The 13787-nt window shown below is 39.4% G+C and overlaps 1 protein-coding gene across 2 annotated transcripts in view; it reads left to right on the top strand.

The window, feature by feature from the left end:
- FBXO11 (F-box protein 11) overlaps nucleotides 1-13242 on the top strand; it is a 68774-nt gene extending 55532 nt beyond the window's left edge. For both annotated transcript variants that reach the window (XM_084203231.1, XM_084203230.1), the window contains exons 12-23: nucleotides 5427-5644; nucleotides 5959-6044; nucleotides 6126-6220; nucleotides 7270-7392; nucleotides 7495-7580; nucleotides 7972-8048; nucleotides 8160-8303; nucleotides 9210-9320; nucleotides 10474-10581; nucleotides 11880-11988; nucleotides 12399-12497; nucleotides 12577-13242. In XM_084203231.1, coding sequence (XP_084059357.1) covers nucleotides 5427-5644; nucleotides 5959-6044; nucleotides 6126-6220; nucleotides 7270-7392; nucleotides 7495-7580; nucleotides 7972-8048; nucleotides 8160-8303; nucleotides 9210-9320; nucleotides 10474-10581; nucleotides 11880-11988; nucleotides 12399-12497; nucleotides 12577-12706 — 1386 coding nt within the window. In that variant the 3' untranslated portion in view covers nucleotides 12707-13242. The remainder of the gene's footprint in view (nucleotides 1-5426; nucleotides 5645-5958; nucleotides 6045-6125; nucleotides 6221-7269; nucleotides 7393-7494; nucleotides 7581-7971; nucleotides 8049-8159; nucleotides 8304-9209; nucleotides 9321-10473; nucleotides 10582-11879; nucleotides 11989-12398; nucleotides 12498-12576) is intronic.
- Nucleotides 13243-13787: the final 545 nt, after the last annotated feature.

Below are 13787 nucleotides of genomic sequence, written 5' to 3'. Positions count from 1 at the left end.
ACTCCCCATGACATTGGAAGAGTCATGGCAGTCAGGTGAAGTCCTGGTGACTGGGAAAAGGGAACATTGCACCCATTTTCAATAAAGGGCAGAAAGGAGCAGCCTGGCAGGGACTGACCTGTCAGCCTCACCTCTGTGCCTGGGAAGATCATGGAACAGCTCCTCCTGGAAGCTGTGCTAAGGCTCTTAGAGGACAGGGAGGTGACTGGGGTGCTTCACCACTGGTGAGGTGACAGGACAGCTTCACCAAGGAGAAGTCCTGCCTGACCAGCCTCAATGGGGAAAGGGAGGGCTGTGGATGTCATTTATGTGGACTTCTGTAAGGCCTTGACATATGCAAAGAATTCACAGAATCACCAGGTTGGAGGAGACCTTGAAGATCATCGATTCCAGCCGATGCCCTAACACCTCAGCTAAACCATGGCAGGAGATCATGGCACCCAGTGCCACAACCAGTCTTTTTATAATCACATCCAGGGATGGTGACTCCACCACCTCCCCAGGTATTCCCCTACAACATCCTTCTCCCTAAGTGGTAAAGATGTGGATTTGATGGATAGACTGTTTAGTGGATGAGGAATTGTTTGGATAGTTGTATCCAGAGGGTAGATGGCAGTGGCTAAATCACATCCCTCAGTGGTCTGTACTGGTCTAGCACCATTCATCAGTGATACAGACAGTGGGGTCAAGTGCACCCTCAGCAAGTTCTAATCCAGACCTACTCTGGTTTTTGATGAGAGTTGGCAGAGTGTAAAGAGCATTTACAGGAAATGCACTGTGGGTGCAATCTAGTGAGGCCTTTCTCCTCTTTGCCCAGGTTGCTGAGGGACAGAGATAAAGGATTGAGGCAGTGCTAGTTGTAGCTGTTGGATTTGTGGTTTTCTGGTTTCAGTAGAAGGCAAGCAGGTCACAGGGCTGCTGCTTTTGTTGCCAGCATAAAATCTTGGCAGTGGAGGTGAAACACCCCACATGGTGGGATTCTGCTGGTAGGTGCCTCTTCTCCAATCTAATAGTTACATCCTAAGGACTATATTTGTTTTGTGTTGGGCAAGATTGCAGCAGCTGAGAATGCCCTGCTGGCAGCCTTCTTCTGATGGATGGCTTTACATCATTTTCTGTCCTCTAGAGATGATGTTGTTTGGCTGGTTTGCAAAGAGTGGTGGCAGATGTCTTTGGTTTATATTATCTCATTGTTTGGCCTGCATTAAGCTGTGTTTAACATACTGTACAAGCACTTCTGATCCACTTCAGTGGGTACATACATCCCTTCAAGACTTGAACAGGCTTGGAAACATAGAATGAAGTGATTTCAGCTATAGGAAAACTGGTAAAGGAAAGTGCTTCAGCAACTCCTGCAGGGGAGGTGTCTGTGTGTAAGCTTGAGGGTTAATGGGAAAGTCTGGGTAGGAGCTGCTTTTTGTTTAAGTACTGAAGTATAAATATTAAATATATGAGTACTGAAATATTAAGAAATTAAAAGCCAGGCTGAATTCACTTGATTAATTTTAAATAAAAGTGCATTTGATCTTTATTCTTACCAATGAAATGTCTGTTTCAGAGCTGTGATCAGTATGGTATCACAAGCAAAATGGAGTAGAAATAAATGTTTCCCTTTTAGTTTAAGGGAAACAGTAGCACATTAAAGAGAATGTGTGAATAATATTTATCTCAGCTGCAAATATTATTGAAATATTTCATAGTCTTAAACTCCTTTGAAAGATTCAGTCTCCCCCTGTCTCAGAGTCTGCTTTGGCAGCATCTTCTGCTTTTGCATCATGTCTAGTGTTGGAGTCAATGAAATTACATCATTGGCAATGTTTATATGCTCCTTAAGTGACAAAGTGACATGGTATGCTTCAGATACAAATCCTATATTCCTAAACAAATTAATGGATTTTGTATTTTTGCTTCTCTCACTTCTGTTACTTTCTGTAAGTTTTGGGGTTTTTTTGCTTGTGCCTGTGAAGTGGGTTAAGTGCATTCCAGTGCTGAATTCCTACCCTACACGTTCTTTTCCTGTGGGTTTCTGTGCTGGAGTGCTGTCTCCAAAAGGTTCAAGAGTGCTTTGTTTTTCAGTTTCTTGTTTTCAAACTGTTCTTTGTGTTTTGATACTTGTAGAAACTTAACCTCTTATTTCTAGACTGACAATATCCTGACTTTTGCCTTAGTGCTGTTACAAATACGTCACAAGCTGGCATTAAAAATGCAGTGTGGCATTGACAGCCCTGGGTGCCTTACCCTGACCTCTCAAATACCTGAGTTACCAGGCATCTGTTCATAAATTGTATTTTGTAGTTGTATGCACACAATGGAGAAGTTCCAATTTAATGTAAGAATAAGCCTAATTTTACAGTTTAAAGCTGAGCTCTAGGCAAAACAATTTTCATTTTCATTGCTCCTAAATGAGAAGCTTGGGGAGTTTTTTTCTGATGAAATAAAAGTGTAGCAGCATGTGTCTAAGTTGGATGATCATGCCTGGTTTACTTCTCTGTCTTCTAAATACTACAAATCAGATCACTTTAAAGAAATGTGTTTATAAAGTCCAAAAAAAAAAAATTAAGCATATGCCAGATTCTATACAGACTACATTAAAAACTTAACTGCCTTTTGCTGTGCATGAAAATATAGGGTTTGTTTTGCATCTTGGATATGATTTTATGTTGCATTTGAATTTTCATAAAATGCACTAACTCTCAAATAAGGACCCTTCCAGGAAGGCAAATTTTATAAGCATAGGCAGTTATTCTTTTTCTATATCGGTTTCCTGTTGTCTTTTTTTTTTTCCTTCTTCTTTTCCCTGCCCTATTGGGAATACCTGAGTAAATAAATATTTAGGAAATGTTAAATCTTACACAATTATATCTCTTTTCTTGTAATACATGTGTTGTTCAAACAGTAATACTAAATGCCTCTGTTTCCATAATGTTGTAATCTTCAAGACAGAGAAGGAAAAAAAAGTCCTTTTGGAAATAAAGGGATTCTCAGAAATCCTCTAGAAGAAAAGCAGCAGCAAAATCTCATCAGTTAAAAGTTTTAACTCTAAAGCATTTCAGAGCCATGTTTGTGACTGGACAACATGCAGAAAGAAAAAAGCATCCAAGTTCAATCACTGAATTAATCTTGATGTAAAAAGTCTTCAGACTTTTTCCAGTTGTGCAGGATCCCATCTTTGTGATCACATCTTTTTCTGTCCAGTTTGTGCCAGGTGGGAATATCAGCATTAGCATTGCTGTGGTGTTTGTTTCTGATTCCTTCTCCTGCTCAGATCTTACCGGGCTGCAGCAGTGTTCATGCTGTCAGTGTAGCTGTCATTTTGTGTCCACAGCTAATGCTCTGCCTGGGATTGTAAATAAATTTGATGTACAGAGCTGCTTTTTAATATTTAGGATTTTCAAGCAGAAAGCTACTTGGTAGTTTTTTGTAAGACTGTAATACTTTTTCCACATGCATCCTCTATTCCTTCTTATTAATCATAGAGGCCTCTTTTCCTTAGCAATCCTGGCACTGTCTGGTGCTGTCCCCTGCAGGTTCTTCTTCCATTAGCTGTTGAATTACAACCAGAAACTGCCACAAAGCCCAAGTCAAACACCCAGCACACTTGAAAGCCATTCTTTGAAGGAGGTGGAGGCAGTATAATGCTTGCAGTCCCTCTGTGCAGACTTCCTGACTTCAATAGCTTGAGCTGCCCAACAGCTGGACAAAGCATAAGGCTTGGGCAGCTGGAGTGTGCTGAGAGGCATTGGGTTTCTTCAAAGTTCTTGAAAAAAAACTTACTCTGCTCTGAGTATCTACAGAATGTAAGCATCTTCCATTTGACTTCATTTGTTACCCAGAGGAGTCTGAGGAGCCAAGCTGTACACATGGGTAGCACTTTTTTGTAGAATCTTTAATCAATGCACTGCCTTTCCTGACTGCAATCGTCAAAGCAGGGAGAAGAGCGTGCTGCCTTGATTTCCTCATTAAGCTGGATGTAGTTCTGATTTTTTTGTAGTCAGTGTTTGATGGAGTCCCATAGCAATTCACAGCACAGTGAAACAGGGTGCTGATTGCCTAGGCTGGCAGTAAATTGAGTAATTTCCACATGGTAGGTAGTAGAAACTCCAGGCCTGAGGCATTCCTGGTAGTAGATCATGGGAGCATGGAGTCCAGTTACTCTGAGCAGTAGCAGGAATTGGGGGGGGGGTTTGTTTGTTTTGGTCTTGGGTTTTTTATTGGTTTGTTTTTGGGATTTGTTTGGTTGTTGTTTGGTTGTTTTATTTAGTGCACAAGTATAATAAGTCTCATGCTGAGCCAGTCTAAATAACTAACTTAGGTGGCTACAGGAAAAATGGTGCTGCTGGAGACAGTCTAGGGTTAGAGCTTTCAGGAACTTGCATCTAAGCCATCCACAAATTACAGCACATCCCTTGGTGGTTGTCTACCATCTCCAATAAGAAATGCTTCCCGAATTTCAGTTTAGTTTCTATTCTTCTGGTTGGGCATAGTGGGCATGAAATACTGTTGAAGTTCACCTTAAGAATAGGTAGAATTTGAATATTAAAATGTTCCAGGACCATGTCAAGAAAATGCTGTGACATGCTGTGACAGAGTTACTTAGCAAGGCCCTGGAAGTAGAATTGGAGAAATTGCCAGGCAGGAAACAATTATTTTGCCAGATGAATTTTCAGGTGGGCCAGTTCATGGTGCTGCTCCATGGTTGGCATGGAAGGAGCATGCCTGGCATGGCTTTGTGCAGTGGCCTTTTTTTTCCCTGCCCACAGCACTACTGTTTCTAATGCTCTTGTTTAAATACAGTTGTGTTGTAGGTCTGCTGCTACTGTCAGTGTCTCAGTGTGCACCATTTTAAAAAAGGGAAAAAGGAAAAAAAATTACCACTTGGCCACTCAGACCAGTCCAACCCTGGAAAAATTACTGAATTCCTACATTCGTATTATTTATTTTGATCAGTTGTTTCAAAGAAATTTAGCACACTTCTTCCTAAAGAAACCATATTTTTGCTAAATGTATATAGTTCCTAGTCTGAAAACAAGCAGGTAGTTTTCTCCATAGCACTGTCCTTTCTGTATTGGGCCTGTGGGCTTTACGGCCTTTGAAAGTAGTCTGATCCTTGTAGCTGCTGACGAAACCTGATACTGAGTCCTGTTCAATGTGCTATATCTAGAGTTGCCATTTTTTCTTGGTATTCCATGAGTAGTCATAAATAGCAGTGCAAACACAGTGTCTTTGAAACAGTACTTTATTTTTGGAAAAATGAAATTATATAGTGTCAGTAGTTGTTTTAATTAGCTATATAAGTACTTACATGTTGTCAATTTTGGTACTGTTTCCTTTTAAATAAGGATTGAATTTAAAAGAGAGGGAGGGGAGGGAATAACCTTCATTTTAAAAAGGACTTTTACAGGAAACTGCATGTTTTATGTCTTAAGGGTTATTTTGAAAGCTGCAACATCCATAGAAACAGGATAGCAGGCTTTGAAGTGAAAGCATATGCCAACCCAACAGTGGTGCGGTGTGAAATCCATCACGGCCAGACTGGAGGAATCTATGTGCATGAAAAAGGAAGAGGACAATTCATAGAGAACAAAATCTATGCAAACAATTTTGCAGGTGTTTGGATTACCTCAAACAGTGACCCAACAATAAGGTATTGTTTTCCTCATTATTATTTCACTATGTAGGAGAAGAAGAGATTTGATAGGGATGGGATAAGTGCACTTTAATTTATTTAATTATGGGGAGCTGTAAATATTCCTGTATACGAAGAAATGAAATTTCTGTCTGTGTTCAGTTGAACTGCATTTTTAATTGTGTATGCACTTAGAGTTAGGTCTTTCTCAAAGCAACAGAACATAAGTTCTTTATTTTAAATCTGAATGGGGTACAGTCCTGGCCACTCCATACAGATGTAGTATTGTATAATGTATAAGAATAACTTCATAATGTTGATTTTTTTCTTAGGGGGAATGCAATTTTTAATGGGAATCAAGGTGGTGTTTATATCTTTGGTGATGGAAGAGGCCTTATTGAAGGAAATGACATTTATGGTAAGCTGATTTCCTTGCTGCATATTGATTTCTGAGAAAAATGAATGTGTAAGTTGTATTAAATACCACTTTTGTTGGCAGGTAATGCATTAGCAGGAATACAGATTCGAACAAACAGCTGTCCCATCGTTCGACACAACAAGATTCATGATGGTCAACATGGAGGAATTTATGTAGTAAGTGCAGCCTAGGGCAGGCACAGACTTGTGTTCTGTTTTTGAAATGTAAAGGGGGAAAGTACCCTATGTGAAATGTTTGTGCTTACAGTGCTTGAGCTTCCTATGTTAGAAACCAGGTTCATGCTAAGCGACTGAAGCTGGTGCTGCTATTTAAAAGACTAAGGTTTTTATAAATGCCACTAAATTATTTTTATTACAGAGTAAAATATTTAAAATGGGATAGATTACAGAATTTTATCGTTGCATGGTTGAAAGCTTTTTGGAAAGACTTACTTTTTATAGTAGTATGTCATCATTTTTTAAAAAAAGTGTGTTCAGCTCTTTTGGAGTGTAATGTGTTTACCACTAAACCCAGAGAAGATTTTTTTTTTTTCACTGCCTTCAGGATGATAGAAATTGGAATTGTTGTATTGAAAAAGTGGAAATAAAAGCCAATTCCCAATGTGTGCAAGAGCTCTGCTAACTGAACTGAAAGAGCTGTCAGGTTCCCTTAAGTAATACCAGATTTTTAGAAATATGTGTCTTTCTGTCAAAGGTTACCTAAGGTCCAGCTAATGCTGCAAGTGTGCAGCTTCATCTCTTCATTGAGTAAATTTAACCAGAACAGCTTCTTGCCCTGACTGAGAAAACTGTTGTTTGACCTCTGAGCCCAGACATGTGGTGACCTTCAGAGCCATGCCAGCTTTTTGTCCATCTTGGGGACAGAGCTGGGTGTAGGTTTAAGAACTAGGAGCCAGGGTTTTCATGGGAGTGCACAGCACTGGGGAGGCACCTCTCCTACCAACAGCCAGCAGACATTTACAGATACCACTGCAGAGCCTTGAAACAGGATGATTTACATGCATGGTGGTTTTTATTTCATGGCAAATATTCAAAATCATGATATGCTCTTTTTTTTTTTTTTTTTAATGTTGAAAAAGCTTACTCAAATGGAAAGGAATTACTTTGCTGCAGTAAAGAAGCCAGGGGTGGGAGGGATGGGTACAGCAGGAAAGAGTATTGGTGTTTAGCAGGTTTTCTTAACTCTTAAACCATCTTGTATTTAGCATGAAAAAGGACAAGGTGTGATTGAGGAGAACGAAGTTTACAGCAATACATTGGCTGGAGTCTGGGTGACAACAGGGAGCACTCCAGTCTTGAGGAGAAACAGAATACACAGTGGGAAACAAGTGAGTTTTGCTCTGTGGTTACAAGGGGGCCACAGAAAAGGAAGTCCTGTGGTTTTATGCCTCATTACTTTGGAACTAATAATATAATTCTTGATGTGTTAGGTTGGAGTTTATTTTTATGACAATGGACATGGCGTGTTAGAAGACAATGACATCTATAATCACATGTACTCAGGGGTTCAGATAAGGTAACATTTATTCTGATTTTCTGCCAAAACAGACGTAGCTTGTTATGTGCTCTATTGTGTCTCTTTAGCTGTTCTTGTCATTTTGTTTATAAAAATAACTTTTTATGAAATCCCAGCATGTCTGAATACCCTCTGCTTTAACCTACAAGAAAGTTACCAAAAATACAGCCTGGGTATTGACTGGAATGTGTGGCCCTTGAAGTCTGTAAAAATAAATGATGTGTGCATGTTTGGAAAGAACTGTGTTTTACTAAGGGTTGTTAAGCAGTGAGATCCATGGGGCTCTTCTTTAGAAGTATTTCAGATGTTTGGCCATGGGATATAGTAAATGACTGTAAATTATTTCTTTTTAATGATTTCTAATTTACTTCTTTGCTTACATTCACTCTAGAACTGGAAGCAACCCCAAAATCAGACGCAACAAGATCTGGGGTGGTCAGAATGGTGGTATTCTTGTCTATAATTCTGGTAGGTTTGTTTTTCATGTTTATCCAGAACGGTTTGTGTTCTGTGGCATTATATTCTCATTTATTATACGTTTTGATTTTATTTTTTTTTCCACCCTTCCTTCAATTTTAGGGCTTGGATTTATAGAAGACAATGAAATTTTTGATAATGCAATGGCTGGTGTATGGATTAAAACAGACAGTAATCCTACACTTAGGAGAAATAAAATCCATGATGGAAGAGATGGAGGCATCTGTATATTTAATGGGGGAAGAGGTAACTTTTTCCCTTACTCTTTTTCACTGAATGTTCTGGATAAGAGTTAAATTTCAGTTTAAGCAGTGTTCTTTTTAAAGTGCTCTTTAAAAACACAGCTCTTGTCTTCTGGAGTGATAAAATAGTTATAGTGAACATACCCTTAATGCTTTTTAGCCTTAATTACATTAGTGATACTGAAATCTGTGGGAGGCAGAGAGGTAATTAATCTCATCCAAGATAACTGTTAGATTGCTGCTTAAGGACAGTCCTTTTATCCCATTTGCTTTTCTAAGCTTTGCCATTTGACTGAAACACAGTGTTGGATTCAAGTCACGTAGTCAAAATCAGGCACCTGAGCAGTTTAGGTTCTGCCAGTGTCCAAGATTCAGGGGAAAAAAACCCCACAGATCTTTAAGGAATCTTTTGTACACTTGTAAATTCAGAAGTGGTCCCTGTCTGAAATCCCCCAACTGTTCTGTGTCCTGATACCAGCTTCTGATATTCTGTAGATAATCACTTGCTCTAAGTGAGCTTTAATTCAGTGTTTTAAAGTAATCCTGTCCTATAACAAAAAAAAAAAAAGCTTGGCTTTTGGCAGTCTGTTCATTTTAAAAGACAAGAAGAGAGAGGTGTTAGAAAAATTAAAGAAAAATTTGGAAAGCAGAAAGACTTAGTTTTCTGCAGGGATGCCTATGATCGCAAATTCCATGCTGTGTACTGAAAAAATACACTTCCAAAATTATACACTGAGAACTATTTTAAACTGGTATCACTGATGTCAGTGCTACTGGTGCATATTCTCCAAATGAAAGGAGTTATTAACAGGATTGTGACACATAAGAGCCTTTGAAAATATTTCACAGAAAGGTTATAGGTCAGGAAATGCTCCCAAGCTCAAATGTAACATCTGTTGGTCTGTCATAGGTCTTCTGGAAGAGAATGATATCTTCAGGAATGCTCAAGCTGGTGTTCTTATCAGCACCAATAGCCACCCTGTGCTAAGGAAAAACCGAATATTCGATGGTTTTGCTGCAGGTTTGTGCTGTTTAAATCAAATTTGGAAGCTTGGAATAAGCTCTTCACAAAGCTTACTCAGAGTTTCTTTACCCCATGGTATTTAGATGTTTTATAAGAGACTGGGATATCCTTCGGTGTATTCTAAAAGTCATTTCAAAATTCAGAATTGTAGTCAAGGTATATTTACAGCATGGGAAATGGCACATATTCTGTCTTGTCATTTTTTGTGAAATACTTTTCATTATTTTATTTTAGAAGCAGTTGGTAAAGTTGTCTAGGATATATTCATAGTTGATGTGCTGGATGCTGGTATGAATATCTTATCACTGCTTTAAAACCTAGGAAACGGAGCAAATATACGTTTTAAAGAGATTTGAATTGCATCTCAAGTTCAACTTTCTCACTCCACAAAGTTGAAAAATTGTAAAAATGAGCGTTTCTTTCTCCAAAAGATATGAAGAATGTTTAACAGTGATTTTTTTTGCAATTTTACTGTTTAATCATCACAGTTTCATCCGTCTTGCATTCCATTCCATTTCAACTAAAATTGCATTCTTGAGTTTTCTCCCATCTTTCTTTCAGAAGAAGCAAGTTTTCTGAGAAGAGCCTCTAAAGGTGTTGTTTCAGTGTGGTGGGGGGGAAGGATAGGTTGCTGTCAAGAGCAGTCCTGGACAAATGACTTGGAAGACACGGGTTACTGATAAAAGCTGAGAATTAAAGAAATGAATTTTAGGTGCCCATCTTGAGAACTTATTAAAAAAGATATTTTAAAAAGGGTAAGGTATGTGCACAAGAACTTTCAAATGTACGTGAAGATGACAGCTCTAAGCGCCCAAAGATCATATCCCCTTTGAAAATAAACATGATCATAGTACCATTTTATTATCAGATAAACTAGTAGTTTACTAGTATCTCCCAGAGACCATGCATGCCAGCTGTAGCTCTTTGAAAGGATTCAACAGCAGCATTTGAACCTCAGTTTTATAACAAATTACAATGCAGTTTTGTAGCTATATCATTTTCCTTTTTTCCCCTTGAGTCTATGATGGCTTAAAAAAAAACCAACCAACCAAGCAAGCTGTAGACGACGAGAGAGGTACAAATGCACAACCACCAGGGATTTAACTTTGCCACTCTCTTTTCTCTCCTTTGTTCCCCTGACCCACTAAAGGTATTGAAATAACAAATCATGCGACTGCAACATTAGAAGGCAATCAGATTTTCAACAACCGCTTTGGAGGTTTATTTCTAGCATCTGGTGTCAATGTCACGATGAAAGGTGAGCCCAAGTCCTCCTGGCTTGTGTTTGGTGACTTGTGCTGCTGGCTCTTGGGTTTATGGTGCTCTTTGTGGCTCACAGCTGGTACCACCTTAAGCAGAGTTGTGACTAAGTTTCAGCTGAAGGTTAGGAGCCACATTAAGCTCTGTGTTAAGATTTTTAGCCAAACAGATGGGTTCAAAAGTAACTTAAGATTTTGCTGTTATATTAAAACTGTCATCAGCTCTTCTGTCTCAAAGTCACTTCTTGAACCAGTTCCTGATCTTTGGCCCATCTCAGACTCCATTTCTGATTTAGTACAATGGAAAGTCTTTTTCTCACATATCCAAAAACAAGTGCTCAGTAAAGAAACACGCCCCCTTGCCTTTTAGGATCCAAAAGCATGAACATTCCCAGTCCCAAACATGTTTTTTCAGAAAATATGAGCAATTCACATACATAAAATACCCATGTATGATGGGGAAGTCCTGTGCATGAGACAGGATCCTCTTGGACGAGATGGGAATGATGGTCTGAATGGCAGACAGCTCAAGGAGGTTGTTCAAGAAGAAAAAGGTTCATTTTGCAGGAGTTTTACATACTTGCTGTACATAAAGCTGTTAAACCCTTTCCTGTGGAAGATTTGTGCCTCTTAAAACACAGGCTCTGGCTCCCTGCTTCCCAGCACCTGGGCTTCCTGATGACATCACTCAGTGCTCTGATGCTGCTGGGAGTGGGCAAAACTTTTTGAAGTGCACTTTGGGACCAGACAGAAGATCAGATAGTTGAGTAACAGAGGGGATTGTCTAATTTGCTGTGCCTTGGACACATCCTTGAAGTACTGGAGCTGGTCAGACTTAATTTCCACTTCCATTGTGTTGGAAAGTACTTTATTCCTAAACTTTCATGGGGAAAGAGCCATTCTTTTCCTCTTTCTAAGGGATGTGTAAAAGGCCTTATGGTAAATGAGAGGCTTTTAAACATTGGGTTTCAGGCTTCTTAGCAGCAAACTTAGACCTGCTAGGAAGGCTTGTGTGTCTCTAAGCCTTTATTAACGGCCAAGTTCAAAAGGTGTATTTAAAAGGAGGCTATCAGGTATTTTGTGCCATGTGTGCAAAGAGAAAGAGTGTTACTTGCTTCAGGAGTGCATGGCACTCTGGGCATGTGGGCATTGAGGATTTTATATTCTTAAAGGCCAGAGCTGAAATGCAGTTATAGAACTAATTGTTCCTAATGGGACCTTTGCTTCAATGCATCAAGCTAAAAAAAAAAAAGTCATTGATCTAGATGTGATTAGTCCTGGTTTTTCCCTCCAACAGATAACAAAATAATGAACAATCAAGATGCCATAGAGAAAGCTGTCAGTAGAGGCCAGTGTTTATATAAGATCTCAAGCTACACCAGCTACCCGATGCATGACTTCTACAGGTAACGGGTTCCTTCTCGTCTCCTACAGAAAGGCTTTCCAGTGAACCCCCCTTCTCTTCCTGCCAGGCCCTTAGAACAGTTGCTGGGTGTGGGTGCACACACAAATGTGTGTTCTTCCTCAGCTGCAACAAAAGAGGATTTAACCAAGTTCCCATTTTCTAGAATTGACTTTGGGCTTGAGAATGACATTGTTTCTGTGAACCTGAGCACAGGGCCTTGCACAGCATGACTGTGACACAAGTAACAAAAAGTGTGCTGTGAAATCCAAGTTTGTGTAAAATCCTCAACCTTCACGGTCCTGTGCACCCTCTTTTCTTCAGTGCATTTCTGGCCCTCCAGCCTCCTGGAGCACTCCCCTTGAGAGCTGGTCAGGTTTTGGTTGCTGCCTAATGCACTGCTTTTCCCTCCAGATGTCACACCTGTAACACCACAGACCGTAACGCCATCTGTGTGAACTGCATCAAGAAGTGCCATCAAGGACACGACGTAGAATTCATTAGACATGATAGGTACGTTCCCAGCCAGGGTGTGGGGCTGCTCCCAGGGCAGGAGGGCATGGCCACTAAGAGCTGTCTCTCTGTGTTGTAGGTTTTTCTGTGACTGTGGTGCTGGAACACTGTCCAATCCTTGTACGCTCGCCGGAGAGCCTACACACGATACAGATACACTATATGACTCTGCTCCACCTATAGAATCTAATACATTGCAGCACAACTGAATTCCTTTTCAGAAAGAAAGTCCTGCCATTCTAATATCATAACTATTAAAACTTTTTTTTTGGAGGAAGTTACACTTGCCCATTTCTGCAGAAAGAGACTGTATTAAAGCGGATGTGTGAGGTGTTGACACTATGGAGCTCAACCTACCAAAAAAGAAAGTGGCAATATGTTGACTCAGGATAACAGAACTGGGCGTTTTAGCATTACTGTGTAAACAAAGACTTTGAAGGGACAGAAGTGAAGAAAAATAAGCTGCAATTTTGTACAGATACCAACTTCTGAGAGCTGGTGTTTTTACAAGTAGCATTGAAACGCAGTCCAATTTGCAGTAGTACTATTCTGTAGACAAGCAGCATTCTTTGTTGCTGCCTTTATGGACATGGGTACCAATCGCTTTTGTAACATGGTAAAAATGTGAGCTAGCACTTCTGCATTTCTTTTGATTTTTTAACATTTATTCAGATTGAGAAATATGATTTTAATGCTTTAATCTCATGTAGTTTGTTTCTAATTTCAAGCAAAAAATCTTATTGTACTTGAATGTGTCCTGTTTTGTTAGCACACCTAGACTTGCTGTAACTGTACTCATGTCCCAGTATGTACGTTCTTTCTATGAAAGAGAAAACACTAATCTTAAATTATATCCAGCAATTTTTCTGGTGTCCTCTGAAGTTAGAATAATCTCCTCCCCTGCCCCAGCAATAGTCTGTACTCAAACCACCCTAACAGAAGAAAGAAAAGCGAGTGTTTTAATGAGACTTCCTAGACTATAATGCACTATAAAACAAAGTACCCATGTAACTAAGTTTTGTGAAAGAAATTTTACTATGTTTTAAAGTACACAGTAGAAAGTCTCCTCAAAACAGTCTTGTACTTTTACTCTGTTCATAGTTTTTTTTGAACAGTCTGGACATTACTTACATAACCTGCTGGAAATCACAGCAATTTCCTGCTCTAATGAAGCTGAGACAAGTATATATACAGCCCTATACAGTTTCATAGCTTTTTTCCATTTATGTGTATTGGTGACAGTGGGTAATCAACAGCCTGAAAGTGTATGCATGTACCATAACATCTAGA

Source organism: Fringilla coelebs (assembly GCF_963513975.1).
Source record: "Fringilla coelebs genome assembly, chromosome: 3".
NCBI lineage: Eukaryota > Metazoa > Chordata > Aves > Passeriformes > Fringillidae > Fringilla > Fringilla coelebs.
Note: the sequence above shows the minus strand (reverse complement) of the source record. Positions and strands in the feature narration are given on the sequence as shown.